Raw genomic sequence first — 23,392 nt, 5'->3', positions numbered from 1 at the left:
TAGCACACGCTCTTTGAGTAGACTGGGGTTCAAGCCCCTGACTGCTGAATACGATCAATCTGCCAACCCGCAATGGACCAGCATGGCAGATTATGGTCCATGTCCCTCAGCATGAATTGTTGAGGAGGCTTCCATCCTGCAGTGGGTTGATAATGGCTGCACTTTACCTTTATTTATATATTTGAAGCCTACACAATGATTGTTGTTTTCAAAGTAGATCAACCAACAAAATGGTATTATCCTTACACTTAAATTTCCTCCATACATGAACAGACCCTGGCTTTATATGCTCATCATAAATAAACTGGTACCAAAACGTTCACACCATGTAAGTGTTTGGATACTTTTAATAGCAAAATATAACACAGAGAATTTCAAGACAAAATACAAAAAAAAAAAGTTGCTTTACCCATTCACAAGCATAAACATATACAGGGTGTTTCAGTTAAACGTTTCAGAACTTCTAAGAGGGGTAGGGTACATCCTGACAACTCGAAATCATATAGCAATGTGGGGTCGGAAATGCTTTCCTGAAGCGGTATTGTACACAGAAGTCGTCGTGCGACGTCGTGCAGCACAGATTCGCTTTTCGGTCAATGTATGGGCCGGTATTATGGGAGATCACCTCATCGGACCTTACCTGTTACCGTGTCGTCTAACTGGACCTATCTACTTGATCTTTCTGCAGCAAGTATTGCCACAACTTTTGAGAGATGAACAGATTTCTGCATCGATGCAACAGACAATGTGGTTCCAACACGATGGAGCCCCTGCCCATTATAGCGGAGATGTTCGTAACTACCTGGATGTCACATTTGGTCAACAGTGGATCGGACGTGGTGGTCCCGTGCGTTGGCCTGCTCGGTCACCCGACCTATCATGTCTTGATTTTTATTTCTGGGGTCATATGAAATCGCTAGTTTATGACACCCCTGTTGACAATGCTGAGGAGCTGGTTGCAAGAATCGCAGTAGCTGCCGAAGAAATTCGAAATTCGCCTGGAGTATTCCAGAATGTTCGGATGTCCATGCGTCGGAGATGTGAGGCGTGCATTGTAGCCCGTGGAAGAAACTTCGAACACTTACTTTAATCCATGTACCTTTTGCTTCTTTTCATGTATTATTAAAACGATTTCTCACTTACGGTCTCTTTTCTTTATGGTGCTTCTGTGTACAACACCGCTTCAGGAAAGCATTTCCGACCCCACATTGCTATATGATTTCGAGTTGTCAGGATGTACCCTACCCCTCTTAGAAGTTCTGAAACGTTTAACTGAAACACCCTGTACAAAGGGTACTAGGAAAGTTTTGCAATATGACCCAACAATGAATCACAGGAAGCTGCTTGTTGCTGCATGTTGAGACATGTTCATACGTGCATAGTAGCCGCCACGCCAAGTCGATGGGCTCAGTTATTCATTAGTAGTGAGAGTGTAAAGTGCTTGCGATGGCATCGTGGTCACGAAATGAGATAAGGACAGTTTTGCGGTATAATTTCGTGCGTGGTTTAACCATAGACCAGTGCTTAGAAGAAATGACTCTTGCACTAGATGATGATTGTCCACATCGTACAATGATATTCAGATGGTATAGAGAATTCCAAAGGGGAAATTTCACTCTGGAGGATTCTGAGAGGCCGGGAAGGTCACGAACGTCAGTTACGGAGGAAAACGTTACCGCTGTGAGGAAAATGCTTGACGAAAACAGGCGAGTGACCTACCAACAGATAGAGGATACTTTGGGCCTAAATGCACCAGCAATTTGTTCGATTCTGCAAGATCATTTGCACGTGAAGAAACTTTGTTCTCTCTGGGTGCCGCATCAACTGACTGAAGAGCAGATGACATGACGTGTGACTTGGTGCCGGGAGATGTTAAAAAAGTTTGATAAGGGACAATCTCGGTATGTGAACAACATCGTGACAGGTGACGAGACTTGGCTGTACTATTACGATCTGCCGACCAAGGCTCAAAACAAAGTTTGGGTCTTTGATGATGACGACACACCCGTAATTGTCAGAAAATCCCGATCTGTAAAGAAGAAAATGATAGCTGTATTTTTCAAATCGAGTGGAATTGTGGAACGTGTCGTTTTGGACACGCAGAAGACAGTCACAGCTAAGTGGTATACTGAACAATGCCTACCTAAAGTCATTGGATCTATGAAGAACCTGCGGCCAAAGTCAAGAATGGACACCTGGTACCTCCATCACGATAATGCTGTAGCTCACAGCGCCAAAGCCTGCACCGAATATTTGACCACGACAGGACTGAAACTTTTCGAGCACCCTCCCTACAGTCCAGACCTTGCTCCCTGCGACTTTGTACTGTTCTCGCATGTGAAAATGAAGCTAAAAGGGAGGCGGTTTTCCAGTGATGAGGACCTTCTACGGGCTTGGGACAACGAGTGTGCTTTACTCCCTAGTGAAACTTGGCAGAACTGGTTTAAAGATTGGTTTCGGAGGATGGAGAGGTGTATTGAATGTAGAGGAAATTACTTTGAAAAAATTAAATAAACAAAGCTGTATTGCAAAACTTTCCTAGTACCCTTTGTATATGTTTATGCTAGTATATAAAATATACATTCACACTGCCTTAGATTCAGTGAGTACAATTTTTACAGAAAGGACAGGAGGGGGTGGGGGGGGTTAAACTCTAGTTAAGAGGAACACTGAATCTAAGCCAGTGCATCCAAATGATGATGGCCAGTATAATGTTAAGCCAGTTTAGTGCAACATAACTGGAAAATCAATTTCTGATAGCTTTCATCAATCAATTTCTGATAGCCAACAACAATCTTCTCTGGGCCCTGGTGAAATAAATATCGCAGATAACATCAAACCTTTTGTTTGATATTCTATGTGATACGAAAGATTTCATCTAATTCTTTTACCGTTATCTTCTTCGCGGTAACATTTTCATCTGGCTCATTTAAAAATTTGAATTTTTAAATGCTAGTATGCATTGACTTTATTAGCAGGAGACAAACACGTCTTCTTCCGATGGTTGATGGCGGGCAGCAGGCAAACGATTGTTTATTGACTGTACGACTCGCGGTAAGCTTAACGCGCGATTCAAATCTTTTTCAACTATCGCATAAAAAAAAAAAGATTGCGTTACCTAGAAATATGCATTGTGTAAAGTAAAAAGTGGTATCATTTTTCAAATAGCGTTAACTGAATATCACGTTAATCGAACTCGCGTTATGCGAGGCCTAGCTGTATACTGATGTGGGAGTACTTAAAGATGTAACTACTGTCAAAGGTAAAAGAAAAGGCCTTTGCTTTTGCACAGGTGCCAACAAAGGAGATTAGGCATGCAAAGGCAGATTATGAGAAATCTTTGGCAAAGGATGCAAAGAAAAACAGCAAACAGTTCTTTACTTATGTAAATTCTAGAAGGAAAGGGATGAATCAGATTGGTCCACTGGATATTGATGGTTCAACTGTTGATGATCCTGCTAAGGTGGCTAACAAACTAAATGAATATTTTGCATCTACATTCACACATCAGGAGTTATTCAGGGAGGGGAATGCCAGAGGTGAATTAAACACTGGCAGTGAGCTAGATAATTTTGTAATAACTGAGAGCAAAGTGAAGGAAAAATTGTTGAAGATAAACATGAAAAAGGCACCCAGGGTGGATGGAATCTATCCAGTTATATTAAAGGAGGCAGAAAAGGAAGTAAGCAAACCCTTAGCCATAATTATGAGAGCTTCCCTGGACTCAGGGGGGGTACCCATGGACTGGAGATGTGCAAATGTGATCCCAATTCACAAAGTAGGATCAAAGAGCAACACAAGTAATTATATACCTGTTAGTTAACTTCTGTTCCAGGAAACTTAATGGAGGCACTGGTTAAAGAAGCACTGCAGGAACATCCAGAGACGACTTCAGTTATATAACTTGGACACAGCATGGTTTTGTTAAAGGGAAGTCTTGTCTGACCAATCTGATTGGATACTATGATTTGGTCACAAAGGAACTGGATGCAAAGAATAACTTTGATATCATATATTGGAGGCAAATTGCTGCTTTGGATAAAGGGATGGTTGAATGGAAGAAGACAGAGTGGTAATCAATGGATACTTCTCTTTGTGGACTAATGTTATTAGCGGAGTCCCTCAGGGTTCAGTGTTGGGTACATTGTTTTCTGTATTTATAAATGATAGTGATCATGGTATATCAGGCTTAATGTCCAATTTTGCAGACGATACAAAGATTGGCAGGATTGTTAAGGACACTACTGATGCTATGCTGCTGCAAGAGGATGTGAAAAGGTTGAGCAGATGGGCTGAGAGATGGCAAATGAAGTTTAACATTGACAAATGTAAAGTACTACATATGGGAAACAGCAACCCCAGAGCAACGTATCAACTCTGTGGTACTACACTGACAGTGGTAGAGAATGAAAAAGACCTGGGGGTAATCGTGCAGGCAGATATGAAGTTCTCTGAGCAATGCAGATGGGCTGCAAGAGTAGCTCATGGTGTATTGTCAATGATATACAGGAATTTTTCTAGCAGGGATAAGGAGATGATTATTCCCTTGTATAAGGCAATGGTCAGGCCACACCTTGAGTACTGTATACAGGTCTGGAGGCCTCATTTCAAAAGGATGTAGAGCTGCTGGAGCGAGTACAGAGGAGGGCAACAAGATTAATTAATGGAACAAAGGGTTGCTCTTATGAAGAAAGGCTTAAGTTTTGCAAATTAGTGTCTGCAGACTAGGCACCGGCAAGGTGATCTGATAGAGGTGTATAAGTATAAAGCCTTGAATGGTTTCAGCATGCTCAATGCCGATGGGATTCTTCCTCTTGCTCAAAATAATCACCTGACAGAGCATAAATTCAGATTGAGGAAAGACAGTTGTAGGATAGATGTGCAGAAGTTTGCCTTTATCGAGTGGGTATTTGATTGGTGGAATAGACTTCCATCTTTTGTTGTGTGGGTAGTTGATTGTTGGAACAGACTTCCATCTTTTGTTGTGGAAGTTGATAGCCTAAATAAATTTAAGGCTGAGCTGGACAGCTATTTGGAACGAACGGAGGGGTTAAATGGGAGAGGGTTTTTTTTTGCCTGATGCTGCATAAGCTTGCTTTCTTGCATCGTATGCCTCTACTAATGCTAACAATGGGCTGTTGTTTTAAATTCTACTCAATGGGACTAAATCATGATATTATTAACAGCAAAATCTAAATGGAAAGCATTCAGGGGAAGTAATTGTAGAAGCTAGTAGGCTTTTTATACTGCTCAATGTTTAGGCCTAAATGGATGTTAGATGATATGAGAATAGTAGCATAGAAGAATAATGCATGGAATGGTTATAAATTAGCAGTAGACAATATTCAGTCACTTGATAGCAATTAAGTGACTAGGATATTAGGCAAGTTAAGGCAGACTATGAGAAGTCTTTGGCAGAGAATGCAAAGAAAAGTAGCAAAGAATTCTTTGCATGTGTTAACTCTTGACCGATTAGAAGGAAAGGGATGAACCACTCAGGTTGCTGACAAACTAAATAAGAATTTCGCATCTACATTCCTGTGTGAAAACGTTTTTAAGGATGGGAGCACAGAAGTATACCAAACTATAGGAGGGAGTATACGATGAGAGCCCTGTAGATCAATTCGGCCATGGAAAGATTGTGCAAGGCTCAAGGGGTAGAATTTTTTTCAGCCTGGTCTGTACTTGTTAACAGGAGAGACTGCTTCTACAGGGATGGGATACAGTTAAATAGAAAGGGTGCAAGAATGTTTGCTTATCCAGTGTTAGGTGGGTCGAAAAACTGCTAGATTGGGGGGGGGGGATACAAGGACTAATTGATTAACAGTAGCCACTGACAGAGGTGAAAGTGATTCTTGAACTTCTTCTATTGGAATGAGCAACAGCCTAGAAAACAAGATGCAGAATATTTCAGAGACTGCTGGGAGTCATTGTGGTACAAGTAAATGCATGGGTTGTGTTAGGGTAGCTAAGTATAGGAACAGGTGCATGTATACTTGCGTGTACACCAATGCTAGGAGTTTAGTAAATAAATTTCATGAATTTGAGGTATAGCTCAAAACATGAAAGGCAGATATTGTTGGGATTTCAGAGCCGTGGTATCACACAGATATAAGGAATGGAGAATTTGGGAAGTACAATGTCTACAGAAAGGATAGACAGGAGAGGAAGGGAGGAGGGGTTATGCTATTAGTTAAGAAATACATAAAATCCAAGGAAGTCAAGCCAGTCGATATCGCTCGACAGTGCAGTGTCGAGTCAGTTTCGTGTGACATAAGCATTGGGAGATCAAAGTTGAGAGTAGGAGTGTGCTATAGGCCTAATGACTCTGATGAGTATAATAAGAAACTGTACAGGGAAATAGAGTGGGCCAGTAAATCAGAGAGTCTTATAATGGGGGATTTTAATTTCTCAGATATTGAATGGAATTTGGGGGCTGGTCACTCACACACTAGCAAGGCTTTTGTGGATTTATTGGATGATTGTTTTCTACATCAGCATATTCGGGAAGCAACTAGAGGGAGTAATACTCTTGATTTGATTATCAGTAGTGATTCTTCATGCATTAAGAATCTGCAGATAAGGGAACCACTAGGTGGCAGTGATCACATTGTGCTGAAGTGGTATTTACTCAAAGAGGTAACTACCATTAGGGGTAAAGGGAAGGGGTATTGCTTTCATAAAGGTGACTACGATGGACTGAGACAGTATTTAAATTCTATACAGTGGGACCAACTGATGATGTTACCAACAGCAAATTCAAAATGGGAAGCATTCAAAGAACTTATCTTGGAAGCTACTAGGCTTTACATACCAACTAAGAAATATTGTTCAAGGTTTTGAAACAATATTCAAGAAATACTGTTTAGGCCTAAATGGATGTCAGATGAACTAATGAGACATATGGCAGAAAAAAAAAATGCATGGGTTACATACAAATTAACACGTGACACAGAAGCCTATGATAGATACAAGTTGATCTGTAACCAAGTTACAAAGGAGGTTAGGCAGGCGAAGGCAGATTACGAGAAATATTTGGAAAAGATGCAAAGAAAAACAGCAAACAGTTCTTTACTTATGTAAACTCTAGAAGGAAGGGGATGAATCAGATTGGTCCACTTGATATCGATGGGTCAACTGTTGATGATCCTGCTCAGGTAGCTAACAAACTAAATGAATGATTTGCAACGACATTCACACATCAGGAGTTATTCAGCGAGGGGAATGCCAGAGGTGTATTCAACTCTGGCAGTAAGCTAGAGAATCTTGTAATAACTGAGAGTAAAGTGGAGGAGAAATTGTTGAAGATAAATACAAGAAAGGCACCAGGGGTGGATGGGATCTATCCAGTTATATTAGAGGCAGCAAAGGAAGTAAGCAAACCCTTAGCCATAATTATGAGAGCTTCTTTGGATTCAGGATAGGTACCCATAGACTGGAGATGTGCAAATGTGACCCCAATTCACAAGGGAGGATCAAAGGCTGACACAAGTAATTATAGACCTGTGAGTTTAACTTCTGTTCGCGGAAAATTAATGGAGGCACTGGTTAAAGAAGCACTGCAGGATCATCTAGACAAGACTTCAGTTATAGCTCGGACACAGCATGGTTTTGTTAAGGGGAAGTCTTGCTTGACCAATTTGATTGGATACTATGATGCAGTCACAAAAGAACTGGATGCAGGAAATAACTTTGATATTATATACTTGGATCTTAGAAAGGCTTTTCCTCATCCCAATTGCATCCAGCCATCGTGATCTGGGCGTTGTATTCGACTCCAAACTTCGATTCAACGCCCACATAGACATGCTCCTCACACGTGCTTCAAGACTCCGGTGGATAGCAAAACAGCATCTCCTTCATATCAGAGATAAAAAGACAACCGTGAGGTACATAAGAGCAATCATCTTTCCACCTTTACTCTATGCTGCTGAAATTTGGGCGTCAGCGGCACCATCAATAAAGAAACCACTCTTTTCCACAGAATTCTGGCTCCTAAAGTGGGCCAACAGGAAGCACAACCTTCCAGCTCTGATTCATACCACGCAGCTTGCCAACTCTCTTGGGATTCCACGGCTTCCTACCTTAGTCGAAGACCAACGCCTCCTAGCAACAGTCAAGATGATAACAGGGATAATTACAACACCTTCATTCTGGGATACCTGTGGCTGGAGGATCCCCCCTGCTGCCCTTAGGGCCAATCCCGAGCTCTACTCGCATTCAGCGCGACTCCATCTCTCAGACAGGTTCCTCCCTCAGCAGATGTTCAAGCAAACCCAGGCACTTGACGCCGACCTGAACAAATTCGCTGTTGACCGGACTTACAGGAAAAAAATTATGTCTAGTAGGACTAATCAGCATTGACATGTGTACCTTGCATCTGTTCCTGTCTGATTGAGCTGGTGCTCTTATCTCGATGTTAAGTCAGCTCAATCAGACCTAACTCTCGTAAAGAGTTCTCTCCTTTGTATAAAATATGTTTTCTTTTGTAAAATTACCTGTTTTTGTAAATTAAGTGTTCTATTTTCCCGGAAGTTTCGGGAGGTTGTAAAAATGTAAACCCCTGGCTTTTTGGCCGTGAAGGGCATTAAAGATTATCTCTCTCTCTCTCTCTCTCTCTCTCTCGCTTTTGATACTGTTGCACATGGAAGACTGCTGCACAAATTGGAGCAGTGTGGCATTGCAGGCAAATTGCTGCTATGGATAAAGGGGTGGTTGAGGGGGAGAAGACAGAGAGTGGTAATCAATGGACACTGCTCATCGTGGACTAATGTTATTAGTGGAGTCCCTCGGGGTTCAGTATTGGGTCCATTATTGTTTTCTGTATTTATAAATGATATTGATGATGGTATATCAAGCTTAATGTCCAAGTTTGCAGATGATACGAAGGTTGGCAGGGTTGTCAAGGCCACTACTGACACTATGCTGCTGCAACAGGATGTGGAAAGGTTGAGCAGATGGGCTGAGAGGTGGCAAATGAAGTTTAACATTGACAAATGTAAAGTACTACATATGGGAAACAGCACCTCAGAACAATGTATCAACTCTGTGGTACTAAACTGACAGTGGTAGAGAATGAAAAGGACCTGGGAGTGGTTGTGCAGGCAGATATGAAGTTCTCTGAGCAGTTGAGACGGGCTGCAAGAGTAGCTCATGGTGTATTGTCAATGATATATAGGAATTTTTCTAGCAGGGATAAGGAGGTGATTATTCCCGTGTATACGGCAATGGTCAGGCCACACCTAGAGTACTGTATACAGGCCTGGAGGCCTCATTTCAAGAAGGATGTAAAGTTGCTGGAACAAGTACAGAGAAGAGCAACAAGATTAGTGAATGGAACAAAGGAGTGCTCTTACGAAGAAAGGCTTAAGTTTTGCAAATTAGTGTCTGGAGACTAGGCACCGGCGAGGTGATCTGATAGAGGTGTATAAAGCCTTGAATGGTTTGAGCATGCTCAATGCTGATGGGATTCTTCCTCTTGCTCAGAATAATCACCTGAGACGGAATAAATTCAAATTGAGGAGAGACAGATGTAGGATAGACGTGCAGAAATTTGCTTTTAGCCAGTGGGTGGTTGGTTGGTGGAACAGACTTCCATCCTTTGTCATGGAAGTTGACAGCCTAAATAAGTTTAAGGCTCGGCTGGACAGGTATTTCGAACGAACAGAGGGGTGAAGTGGAAGTGGTTATTTTTTATTTATTTATTATTATTTTTTTTTGGCTGATGCTGCATAAGCTTGCTTTCTTGCATCAAATGCCTCTACTAATGCTAATGCTAACTATGATTTTTTGATAACTGAGAAGAATGTAGAAGCAAAATTGCTGAAGCTAAAAGTACATAAATCAGTTAATTTGTAAAAGAATAAGACAAGTTTACCTCAATATGATAGTTAGAACACTTCGTTATGATACTCTCCAGAAATGAAAACCAAAATAATTAAAAAATTGGAAATCTTACATTACCATAAAAAATAATGAACAATAATTAGAAATCAAATGAACAATAATTAGAAATCGAATGAACAATAATTAGAAATCGAATGAACGCAATTAAAATTCAATTGTTTCTTTGTTATTTGGTTTTTAGGAGCATTAGCAACCAAGGCCATATTGCTCTGGGGAAATATGCAGTGGTCATTCCCTGTCCTTTCCGCATCCTCCTTATTTGGTGGTGACGGGCTCGAACCCCGATCTAATCAAGAAGCGTGTAATACGCACTGCTGCTCCTGCCCACCTGGCTACAGAGGCACCTAAAATTCAATTTAATGCAATTAAAAATTAAGTAAAAAATTAATTTAACGAAAAAAATTGCAAAACGATATTCCTTCCTGAAGCTGACAGTGCTATATTGATATCAACGTAGAACGTATTGAGCATTATAGCTCTGGTTCATACTATCAAATAAGTTAGTTAATGTATGCAGTGGTTACATTTCAGGTGTTTTTTTTTTTTGTTCCCTTTTTTGAAATGAATATATATTTTTTTCTTTTTCTGTGATTAATTATCAGAAGTGAAAAGTAAATAAAGTTATCTCCTCTTCAATTAATTACAAATGTTATAACCAGGACTTTTTTTCTGCCAGAACATGCTGGAATGGTGTTCTAGAAGTTAAAAAGAAATAAAAATAAAAAATCATATACAGGCAACCCCCATATAACACAGTACTTCTACAACATGGTTTCACTCTAACACGATAAATAAATTGCGGCAATCCTTGCACAACACGGCACTTATATATCAATGTCTCGCTCTGACACAGTTAGAGAAATTGCAGTAATCCTTGCATAACAGTATTTTTGAGCTTTTGGGAAACCCTGCTATTATGTTGAATGTAATTTTTCGACATTTCCATTCTTTTTTGTGAATCCCTGCTGTTGACTTGCTATTCGTTATGCAAAAAAAAAAAAAAAAAAATATTGGGAAATCCTCAGGTTCTGTTCTATATTGCGCTTGTGTTGTTTGATACTATAAACAACTGTGACTTTGAAGTGTGCAGTTCATGAATGTTAAGGTTTTTGTAAGGTTATTTTATTTTTTATTTGATTGTTTATAAATTTTTCTGGGAATGTATTACTTAACCCCAGGGGCTCACATCTGGTGAGTATGGGCTTGGCACACCCAGGGTCCTGAGCTGGGTATCATCATTCTTCTCTTTCTTGGTGATTCCCTTCTCTCTCTCAGGATAATTCAGAATTTTTTTTTTTTTTTTTGGCTGGTGCAGCATAAGCCTCAGACTTCCTTGCACCAATATGGCTACTACTACTACTAATAATAATAATAATAAAACACTTTGTTCTTAACAACCCTATTGGAATAAATTCTTTGTTGTGAATTAAATTTCAGCCCTAAATTATGCCTAAGGAAAGCACAAAAAAAAAAAAAAAAAAAAAAAGAACCACTCAAAAGAAATTTTATTTCTCTAAAATCAAAGATAAAAGGGGAAAAAGCTATCATACAAAGATATCAAAGGTATCTTATAAAAGGGGAAAAGGTATCATACATTGCAAAAATTTAAATTTAAATGAAGCAACAATTTGGACCATAAAGAAAACTGAACAAAAATTAGAAATGCTGCTTTTTTTTTTTTTTTTTTGATTTGGTAGTTGTTGGCGCATTGGCTTCTGTGGCCATATTGCACCTCCCAAGGTTTTTGCAGTACTTTGATCCAAGCCCAAGGCGGGAATCGAACCCGTGACCTTTGGGTTGCCGGGCAGGTACTTTACCCACTCGGCTAGCCCGGTCGGCTGAGAAATGCTGCTGCAGGATCTTTCATTTCCACAAATATGACAGGTGTCCCCAAGCGCCAATAACTGAGAAAATGGAAAAAGCACTCAGTATTTGGATTGACGATAGCAGTAAAAAACAGATTCCATTAGATGGCAATGTAATTAAACAAAAAACACTAAAAATTTATATTCATTTAAAAGAAAATGGAGAAGCTTCTGTTAACCCAGAATTTGTTGCCAGTAAAAGTTGGTTTGAGCGATTTAAAAACTGCTTCTCATTACATAACATAAGAATTCAAGGGGAAAGTGCATTGGTTGATAATGAAGCTGCCAAGAAGCATGCAGAGGAATTTCAAAAAATTATTGAAGAGCACAGATACACACTGCAAGTTTTCAATGCCGATGAGACAGGTTTTTGGTGGAAAAAAATGCCCAATAAAATGTTTATTTCAAAAACAGAGAAAACCGCACCAGGTTTTATATCATCAAAAGATCATGTAAGGTTACTTATGCACAGTAACACATCAGGAGATTGCATGATAAAATCTATGTTAGTTTTTAGATCCTCAAATCCTTGTGCAATTAAAGGTGGAAATAAAAACGTGTTACTGGTACACCGGAAAGCAAATAAAAAAGCTCGGGTAACTGCCAATTTATTTAAAGGACGGTATCTAAATTTTTTTGTGGCTATGGAAAAGTATTTAAAGTATTAAAATTTTGAAATCTAGATTTCAAAGTTTTATTACTATTGGATAATGCACCAAGGCCTATCCAAAAGATTTAAGTCATCCAAATGTTGAAGTAATGTTCCTACAACCTAATACGATTTCTTTAACTCAGCCATTAGATCAAAGCATTATATCTACCTTTAAAACTCATTACATCAGAAAATCATTACAATGAATTTTGGAAAAAATTGATTCCCAATCTATTGAAGTGATGGAGGCATGGAAACATTTTTCAATTGTGGACTGTATTGGAATCAAAGTAAAACCATCAACATTAAATGAATGTTGGCAAAATGTATGGTCAGAGTCGGTTCATGGGCACAATGGGCACAGCACTGAACCCTGGGGGGGGGAATCCATTGATATCCATTCCCTGTCTTCTCCCACTCAATCATCCAACATATGGGTAAACTTTACCCTTAGTAGTAACTTGCTCTTAATGCCACAATCTCCACTTTTAATGCATAATAAAGCCAGCAGTCTTTTATGTTCATTAAAAGCTTTTATGTAATCTAAGTGTAATGTCAAAATTATTTTTGATATCAAATATTGTGACTGCAATATAATTACACTTCCATGCTGTGACTGAACTATAATTACACTCCTGTCTAGATGGTCCTGCATTACTTCTTTAACTAGTGACTACATTATTTTCCATGGAATAGAAATCAAGCTACCAGGTCTATAATTAAAACTAAATAGGCCTCTTGCTCTGGGATCCATGTATAGGAAGTATAAATATTGTTCTCATCAGAGAAACAGAAATGGTTAATAATAATATTGCAGGTACAAACAAAGTAGTAACCTTTAATAGAAACTACAGGTACAACTAAATTAAGGTAAGCTAAATGAATAAAATAAATTAATTAAATAAAACAAAGCAAAAAGTAGCTTTCGAGTCTGAGGGACTCTTCATCAGCTTGAACATAAATGTTATTATGAAACAAAGAATGCCCAAGCGTGGTCATGTAAGGTAAACAAAGTGTGACATGAGTGCAAGCAACAACAGGGATAATCACTGGTTAGAACAAGGTGTTTGTAGCTGAGAATGCAGGGTGTGCACATGGGGTGCATGCCAATGTTTATCACATTGCAGGATAACTGCCTCCGTGACTGAATGTATGCAGATACCTTTGTTGCAGTTAAAAGTACTATGACAACTGGATATATGGAGTGATTCAAGCCATACTCATTGATGGTAATTGTGCGAATGGTGGATGATTTTGATATCACAGCATGGGTCAAGTTCATGCTGAGAGGACCAATAATGCTGTGTGACCGCGGAGTGCTCTGAATCAGCAGATCGGATGGCCCTCTCCTGTTCTGAGATTTGGTCTTGGAGCCTCCCAGCAGACTCCCCGATGTAGCAACTACCGCACTCATGGCAGGAAATGCAATAAACTGAGCCACTGCATAACAAGGAGGGGGGGGGTGAGTGTTTTTACCCTCAAGAGAAGGGATTGCAGTTTTTTTACTGGGGAGTAAACATTTCATCTGGTGGGCATGTAGTATTTTAGAGTGTAATAGGGGATAAAGGCAGTCGAGATCATGTCATCATTGTGGGAGGCTCTGGGGTGTGCGGCAAGCTCACGCTGCAGATCGCATTTGTCCAGGGCAGAGGTAGGGTAGCCACAGTTAGACAGATCTGTTTTACTTTCAAAATTTCACCGCATGGAGCTGGAATGGCTCCAGGTGTGGGTGAATAGGACACACGCAGTGCTGAGAAGCTGGTTGGGGGTGTATGTGTGCTGATCTGTAGTTGATGAATTGGCCAGTACACATTGGCTTACAATACACTGAGGTTCTTAAATGTGAGCTCACGTGCTGCACTAGAACATTCAAAAAGGAGAGGGCACTGTCTGACTCTAGTTCAATAGTGAACTGGATAAAGGGCGATAGGAAGTTGAGATGCCACAAAAACTGGGTTTCTAAGCACTGGGAATGATGACGAGGACATCCACGTAACAACACTAGAATGTGATGAGAACCAGTAAGAATGTGCGGCCCTTCAGTACTTTTAAGGCAATATTTGCTGTGAGCGAGCAGAACAGAGGCATCCATGGCCGTGCCATGAATATGCCTAAAGTGGGATTCACCAAACATGACTACACTGCTGGTCAAACATAAGTCGAGAGCAGTGTATATGTCCTCTGCAAATAGTGAGGTTCTACTGAGCAGGGCAGAATCACTGTCTAAAAGTTGTCTTGTACATGCCACGGCTTGTTGAACTGGGAATGATGTGAACAAAGAGACCACATCAAATGAGGCCATGACTTGGTCTTCAGAGATGGTGAGATTAGAGACAAGAATTACCCACTGTTTGAGATGGTATGTGTTAAAATTTGGTGTTATCTACAAGGGGCATTAGTAGTCCGGCAACAAATTTTGAAAGTTCATATGTTGGCAAATTGCAACAAGAGATAATTAGTTGTAAAGGGAAGCCCAGCTTATGTACTTTCAGTAGTCTATAAAACTGGGAAAGTTGACATCCAGTTGTGTGTAGCTGCCAACTTGTGGTTTTTGAAATCTTCTTAGATTTCAACCAGCTGTAGACCAAACTATTGACACTGGCCTCTCAATACTCCAAGACCTTGATGGGAGGGTCATGCACCGGTTCGTAAATGCTGGTGTCTTGTAGAAGAGATAGGACTTTATCCTGGTACTCAGATCGATCTAGAACCACTATGCAATATCCCTCATCGGCCAGCAGAATGACAATGGTGTCATTTCTGCATTTAAAAGACAGTTTAAATTCTAGTACACAATGAAAAAGGAAAGGATGACAATGTTCTACTTCCATAACAGCATTAGCTGTTTTGTAATTTTGAAACTGATAAAAAAAAATGGCAGTTCATGAAACAATCGTGTTTCATGAACTGCCATCCTATGAAACACCTGAAATAAATCAGTTACTAAGAAAGATATCATATTGTTAATTAGAAACTATTCTTAAAACACACATTTTTAAAAAACTTCATTTAACAGTTAGAGCAGGATACTTTACTGAAGATTAAATAATAACATTACATAACTTTTTGTTAAATGTTCGACTACACTCATGTGCAAAAAGTTAGGGAAATTATGCATTTTTAGAAAAATCTCATCACCATCTATTGAGATTTCAATAAAATACTTTTGAGATTTCAATAAAATACATAAAATAATACTCAACTAATGAATGTGCTCCATAAAATAATACTCCACTAATGAAAATCATACAGAACTACTCGAAATATGAAATTCTCTGAGTGCAAACAAGCTTCTAGAACAGCATGTGGGGTTCAGTCAATAATATACAGAAACTTTGCCAGCCTGGGCCATTTTAACACATGGGTGCACCCAGTGGATGCCAGGGGCCTCAGCCTACTGGGGGCCTCACTTATTGATCTTAAATAATTTTTAAAAGACCCTCTGTCCCATATGTTACGTTGCGGTTGAAAGCACCGCAAACACTGAACAATGATATAAGAATAATGTTTTTGGCTTTCTTTATTTAAATAGTTTAAAGTGCCCAAAATATTAATATTTAGAAAAATAATTAACAAATTTAATTATCGCTTCTGGTTATAAATTAATATATATATATATATTATGTAATTATAATTATATAACATATAATTTTTAAGTGCCCGCTACGCCCCGTGCAAAGCTTCTCGCAGAAGGAGCATAGTTTCCAGTAGCTCTTTTAATACATAGGGTTAAGAATGCGACTAAGAGACCCAGAAAAAAAATTAAAACAAAATTTAAACTGAATTTGGAAATTTGCTGGTGGGGGGGGGGGGCACAAGAGTTCTTAAAATGGCCCTGTTGCCAGCAAGGACAAAGAGGTGATTATTACATTGTATAATGCAATGGTTAGGTCATATCTGGAATACTGCTTACAGGTTTGGAAACCTCATTTTAGGATGTAAATAGATCAGTTAGAAAGGGTGCAGAGAAGAGAAACAAGATTAATTGGTTGCACAAAAAAAGTGTATGCTTATCAAAAAAGAATGGGTCTCTATAAATTGCAGTCTTCAGCATCTTTGTGGTGACCTAATTGAAGTGTATAAGGCTTTGAAAGGGTTAAATAAAATAAATGCAATTGGCATCTTTACTTTTTCTCAGATGGCACTCACAACAGGATAAATTTTAAATGGAAAAGGATGGTTGCACAAAAAAAGAGCAGATATCTGAAATTTGCATTTAACCAAAAAGTAATTGACTGTGGAAAAACTTCCACCTAGTTTTGTAAAAGTGGATAATTTGAATAAACAAATAAAAGGGAAGTTTGAATAAACAAATAAAAGGGAAGTTTGGACAAATTATTGGAAGGGATGATGACGTTAAGGATTTTTTTTTCTGCTGGTGGTGTATAAGTTTAGTCACTGCTGTACAACTCTTGCACAGAGTCCCCATGGGGTATCACTAAGGTTATTCAGGAGATCAGTAGGCAATAAGTCACATTCTTGTTTGACAGCAGATTTCAGCTCATATATGGGGGAGGGGGTTCAAAAACAATTGGTATTTGCCCAGAGGTAGTTGTAATAGAAAGATGAAATTATTTTTTTGTCTGATACCTTGAAATTTCTATAGCAACCACCTAAATTTTAGTTTCGATCTGGCAATTCATTTTTTTTCCCTTTTTTAGTGCTGAATGAAGTGAAGTGTCAAAAAGGATAAAGTAGAATACAGATCAGTGATTCAGTTTTTCTTTCTTCAAGGGAAAACACCCAAAACAACCCACAAAAAAATGATGGTCACTGTTTATGGAGAAGACTGCCCAGGTTACAGTGCTGTTGCACATTGGTATAAACAATTCAAATGTGGAAGAACCTCAATGCATGATGAAGAAATCCCAGGACATTCAGCAATTGCCATAACAGAAGAGAGTGTTACAAAAATTGAGGCATTAATCCTGGAAGAACACTATATTAGCATCAAAGAACTAGCTTCTGAGCTGAAAATTAGTGTAGGGTCTGTGGAGAACATCCATCAACAGTTACATAAGAATAAAGTGTATGCTAGATGAGTTCCCAGACTTCTGATCCTATACCAGAAGAAGGAAAGGGCACATGTGCATATGAAATGTTGCTAATGTGCCAGGAAAAGCAAGAGGAGTTTTTCATGGCTAGTCACCATGGATGAAACTTGGATTTTTGTTGTTGTTGTTTGGTTTTTAGGAGCATTAGCAACTAAGGCCATGTTGCTCCGGGATATGTGGATGCGGAAAGGTCATTCCCTGACCTTTCCGCATCCTCCATATTTGGTGGTGATGGGCTCGAACCCCAGTCTAATCAAGAAGTGTGTGCCGTAACACGCACTGCTGCTCCTTCCCACCTGGCTACGGAGGGGCCTATGAAACTTGGATCCATCACTATGATTCTGAAACTAAACAAATGTCAAAACAATGGAGGCATGTAGAATCACCACCCCAATGTTGGGTCCCATTAGGGGCCCAGCAGCTAAATTACCAGAGGAACAATGGTACACGACACAACACATATACAAAATCCATACACTTTTAAACATCTAGCATTGACAGTGTTCTGTTTCACACCCACAATGTATAGTAAATGGAGATGGGAGAAACCCCTGGTGCTGCTTGACACTAAACATACACTACACTACTCTACCCCCAAATAAAAGGCAAAGGTGCAACCAAGTTCTGGCAAGGTAATGCTGTCAGTTTTTTTGGGTTCAGCATAGTGTAATACTAACAGATTACTTTCAAAAAGGCTTATTGTGATGGCAAGGTATCATTCTAGGAAAGAGTGAAATAAAGTTCCTCATAAAGTTACGTGCTGCCATAAAAGAAAAACAATGGGGTGAAAAAAAGGTGTGCCCCTGCTCCACGGGTGAATACAAATCTTTTTTTGAATCCCCTCATAGACTTCATGGGTGAGAGCAGTGACATGCAATTTGCCTCCCAATTGATCATAGGTACAGGGTTCAGGCCTAGAGATCTGATAGGTTGGTTCGTTCCCTGATTATCTTTACTTTCCAGAAATTCAAACAACTGAGCCTTATGGAAAATTATGGCATTGTTCATTAAAAGGATTTTCACCTTGGAACAACTTCACACAGGGCTCCAAGATTGCTGTACCAATGACACTATGAACATTGTTATGCCCTTGAAGGTATTGAGGTTTGGAGTGGTGTGGCCATTAATGGTAAAACCTCCATTATTATTTTTATTACACCATTATTCTTCCATCATCAAACTGTTGCCTTCCTCATGTGCTGGAGGGCTGATACCAGAGAACATTGTGAAACACTTGGAAATCACTATTCAAGATAAAGCTTGATTAATCAGAGAGCAGGCTTAATTTTACTGTTCAGTATCCAAAATGCAGTGCTCTATATTCTATAATAAATGGATTTGCTTGTTGAAAATTTTTTTTTTTTTTTTTTCATAACAAAGAGTACCATTTGTTTAAGCTGGAGCTTGATATAGTACAACCTCTAGTTAATGAGAGCTTTACTGTGTGAGTTGATGTGCAAACATTTTTGTTGTATTTAGTTGTTAAGACCAGACATTCATCATTTTTTTGTGCTTTTGCCCATGGAAGGCTTGACTGGTTGGAGTTTGTTATTATTTATATAGCATATTATGATCTAAGGTCACATTGCATGTGTGTTCATGGGGCCAATTTGAATGTTGCATGGGCTGAAAAATACAAAATAACTCACGGTGGAAAACTCTACTCCTTTCCCCTGAAATAACCTAACTACAACCCTTCTCCAAGTACATGGAGGAGGAGGAGGAAGGCCTTCATCTTTCCTGCATTTATCTTTCCTGCATTACATATTCCAGTGTTCTGGAATTCCTTTCATTGCCCCGAGATGACACTTTTGGACATAACAAAGAACCTCATAACCCATGTAGTTAGTCCATCTCTCCATCCTACCTGTCACATACATTATTTTGCTTAGGAATAAAAGTGAAATATGCTTAAAAATACCACTGAAGTCTAATTCTAGAAAGGGTGGTTGTCAAATCTGTATACTACAATCCCTTTATTTGAATTTTATCTATATTTCCTGAAAAAATGTTTGAAAATTTATATAGTGAAAATTTATATAGTCTCACACAGTGGAAAATATGTAGCTTTTACACATGAGAGTAATTGCAAACATTTAACAATGCCAAAATGGTGAAAAATAGATGAAACACTATAAAAAAAATAATGATAGTTAAAGTTTGTGCTAATCTGCTCAAACTTAAACTTACATAGTAGTCTGCAGGAAGACTGTCACACTCTTCTACAGGCCCCAATTCCTAGTTGCGAGTTGAGGGAGGATAATAGGAAAAAACAACTGTTTTTAGCAATATACAAAATATGGCCAAATGTTTGAACTCATGACTGTACAAAAATATAGGTGTTTTAGAAATTCATTCAAATAAAATATTTTAATCAGAAAGCAAAAATACAGTATAATGCACTTATAGGAAAAAAAAAAAGAAAAGTCAAAAGAGATCATTAATCAGCAGGTATTGTTTGTTTAACCTGCTTGCAGTTCTGACAAATGTTCCAAGACAGAAGGTTAGGGAAGAAATGCAAACTATATTGCAGTACATTCCACAAAAAAAGTGACACAGAATGCCAAAAATTTGGCTCATAAATTACTGTTAAAAACTCACAATATTATGTGAGGAAGGATAATGCTAGCAGTTACATACAGTGGGAAATTTTTAGGGGAAAAAAACTATAAAGTGGCAAAAATCTTAAGCAAAGCAAGGTTGGTTGGTTGGTTATTAGGAGTTTTATGGCACATCGGCATCTAAGGCTATTGTGTGCTGTCTAAAGATAATAAAATATAAAGGCAAAGCAAGGCTACAACCCATTATGTGTTATGCAAATGGCAACAGAATTAAGAATACTATGCACACATTAGTCAAGTGTTAAAAAAAAAGTTCAATAATTGAATAACAGTGATCGAGTAAACTGAAAATCAATTAATTAATTTCAAATTTTTTCAGTAAAAACCAAATTCAAGGTAGCCTTCCCTTTAGGAAGAAGAAACAAACAACAACAAAAAAACTTCACTCATAATTAAAATTAAACTGGTAATCGCTAAAATGAGTTATAAGAATTTGAATTCAAGAAATTTCACCCTACATTAACAAAAATTTGATCTGGATAAAAAGTGATTAAAATAACAGCAACAACAATTCTGACACTAGCAGAGACACCGGATCTCAGCAAAGGCTTGCAGTTAACTCACTCCTATTCACAAAAAAAAGTGCCAATTCTGGGACGCTTGCCCACTAAGTACATCAATCAATAACATCACAGATGTAAGAGAACCTTTTTACTAGATATTTTGCAAATAATCACAACCTTAATCAGGAGGAAAGATCTGAACCCATAAAAACAACTATATCAGGTGCATTAGCAGAGTGAAGGGGATTGAATATTATTCTGGAAATGGCAGAACCCATTATGAATTACATTCAAAAGATTTCTAGGTTATTAAAAGACGCAGAAACATATGATAAACTATCTTGAGATCCCATCAAGCACCTGGAGAAAGAAAACAACACTTACTACAATCAGGCAAAAACAAACCAGGCCACCATAAGCATATCAGTCTAAATGTTATATTTTCCAGATTAAAAGATGCACTGGACTGGACTGGACCATGATTCTTAAACACAAATTCACAAGAGACTTCTTATAACAAGATGATTTCCACACCCCTCACAACACTAAAACCAGTGCTGTATGCAGAACACCCACCCATACTGACCATCCTATGCCATCATGTAATGCAGACAATTATGGATCTGATTGATTTTATGGTCAGACAAGCCTAGTACCAAATCTAGATCAGTTCTACATCCAAAAGAAGAGATTAAGCATGTAAATCTATTTCCGCCTCCTTCGGTAAAAGTTTTTTTTTTTATAGCTGACCTAGAACCAATATCTCTATCCACTTTCTTGTACACCTAAGCTATGAATCTGGTATACTGATAACATTTTAGCCATCTGTAGCCACAGTAGGGGAGGCTTTCCCATGTTAACATGTATCTAACATAATTTTCACCTTGTAACTAGATAACCATACAACAGACAACCACAACAAGAGATAGATAGCCACACAAATTCTGGGTGTGTTTTACTAGAATTCCAATGAATCCAACACCACTGTTCACTATGCTACTCACAAAAGAACTGTTCTCCATTTCAATCTTGATCACCCCCAGAGGCATCAAGGCTGGTATAGCTAAAGCCTTACAGAATGAGCCTTCAGGTTGTGTAGCAAACAAAAGCTCAACAGGAAACTAATCACAATCAGAGAATCTTCTATTATAATTGCTACCTAGACAGTTCTGTTAACAAGTGATATTCCAAAATGCAAACAGAAGCCAGCATCTGTCACCTACCCAAGAAAACATTGTTCATACTTTCAGCTCCAATATTCTATCCTTCACCTTCTGAATACCATCCAGAGATCAGGAAAAATATGTCCGAATAAAAAAAAAAAAAAAAAAGTCAAAAGTACATTATAAAGGCGACATAAAGCTAAAACAGGAACAGTAAAATCTTGTTTCAAATAATACTGTTTTGACAAAAACTTCACCATAATGAAGACATTTCTAGGTCCAAACTGACTTCCCTTACTATTAGTGCTTTGTAAGTCTCATATAAACAAAATAGCTTTGAATAAAAATTCAGCATAGCAAATTATCTTCAATGATCGCTTATGCAAAAATTGTATTGGTTTACAACAATCATCATCATCATCAGCCATTTTCAATCCACTGCAGGATGAAGGCCTCTCCAGCAACTTTCCAGTTCCTTCTGTTTTGAGCACTGGCCATCCATTTACTACCCACAAACTCATGAATTTCATCTATCCATCTCCGCCTTTGTCTGCCTTTCGAACTATGTGTCCTGTCCAAGACCATTTTAGTTCTTTAGTTTTCATAAGAATGTCCTTTACTTGAGTTTGCTGCCGAATCCATGTGTTTCTCTTCTTATCTAATTCCTAATTCCCAGTCTGATTCCCAATATAATTCGTTCCATTCTTTGCTGTGTAGTTCTCAGCTTCTCTTCCATTCTTTTGGTGAGTGCCCAAGTTTCACTTCCATAAGTCATGGTGCGGAGTATACATTGGTTCATTATTTTACGTTTCAGACAAACTGGGATATTGCTCTTCAGTGTGTGACTATATTTCCTGAATGCTATCCATCCAAAATTTATTCTTCTCTTGACTTCCATCATTATTACAGCTAATAACTTGTCCCAGATAAGTATATGACTCCACCTTTTCAATTACTGCTCCTTCAATCATTATGTCCCTTTCTGTGGCATCCTTGTTCATCATTACATTTGTTTTAGCCATATTCATCTTTAGTCCAAAATCCGTACTAACTGTGCATAACTGATTAAGATTTTCCTCTGATTCTTTGGGATCGTGGCTTATGACCACAATGTCATCTGCAAATCGTAAATGGTTTAGGTACTCTCCGTTCACATTGACTCCTTTCTGCGACCAGTCTAATCTTCTGAAAGCTTCCTCAAGGGCAGCAGTAAACAGCTTCGGAGATATTGTGTCTCCTTGTCGAACTCCTTTCTCGATTTTAAATTTGCTACTGTCTTTGTCTAGTCTAATAAAGGATGTAGCACTCTCATATATTTTCTTCAAAATCATAATATATGGAGTATCTATGCCTTGTCTTTCCAGTGCCCGAAACATTGCCTTATGCTGTATGGAGTCAAATGCCTTTTCATAATCCGCAAATGCCAGGCATAATGGTGTTTTATATTCATTTGCTTTCTCCATTAGCTGTGATATTACGTGAAGGTGATCCATAGTTGAGAATCCTGTCCTAAAGCCAGCTTGCTCTTTCGGTTGATTCTCATCAAGTATTCTTTCTAATCTGTTAGTAATGACCCTTGTGAACAACTTGTAGATGTGGGATAACAAGCTAATTGGTCTATAATTTCC

General features: G+C 38.6%; 1 protein-coding gene across 3 annotated transcripts in view; it reads right to left on the bottom strand.

Moving 5' to 3' along the window:
- The window catches only part of LOC150076554 (uncharacterized), a 198,790-nt gene that overhangs the window by 120,874 nt on the left and 54,524 nt on the right, over positions 1 to 23,392 (bottom strand). For all 3 annotated transcript variants that reach the window (XM_090388182.1, XM_090388180.1, XM_090388181.1), the window contains exon 5: positions 19,668 to 19,715. In XM_090388182.1, coding sequence (XP_090244308.1) covers positions 19,668 to 19,715 — 48 coding nt within the window. The remainder of the gene's footprint in view (positions 1 to 19,667; positions 19,716 to 23,392) is intronic.

This window comes from Mastigoproctus giganteus, chromosome 13 (genome assembly GCF_048544385.1).
Source record: "Mastigoproctus giganteus isolate SK-2022 chromosome 13, ASM4854438v1, whole genome shotgun sequence".
NCBI classification, from domain to species: Eukaryota; Metazoa; Arthropoda; class Arachnida; order Uropygi; family Thelyphonidae; genus Mastigoproctus; species Mastigoproctus giganteus.
Note: the sequence above shows the minus strand (reverse complement) of the source record. Positions and strands in the feature narration are given on the sequence as shown.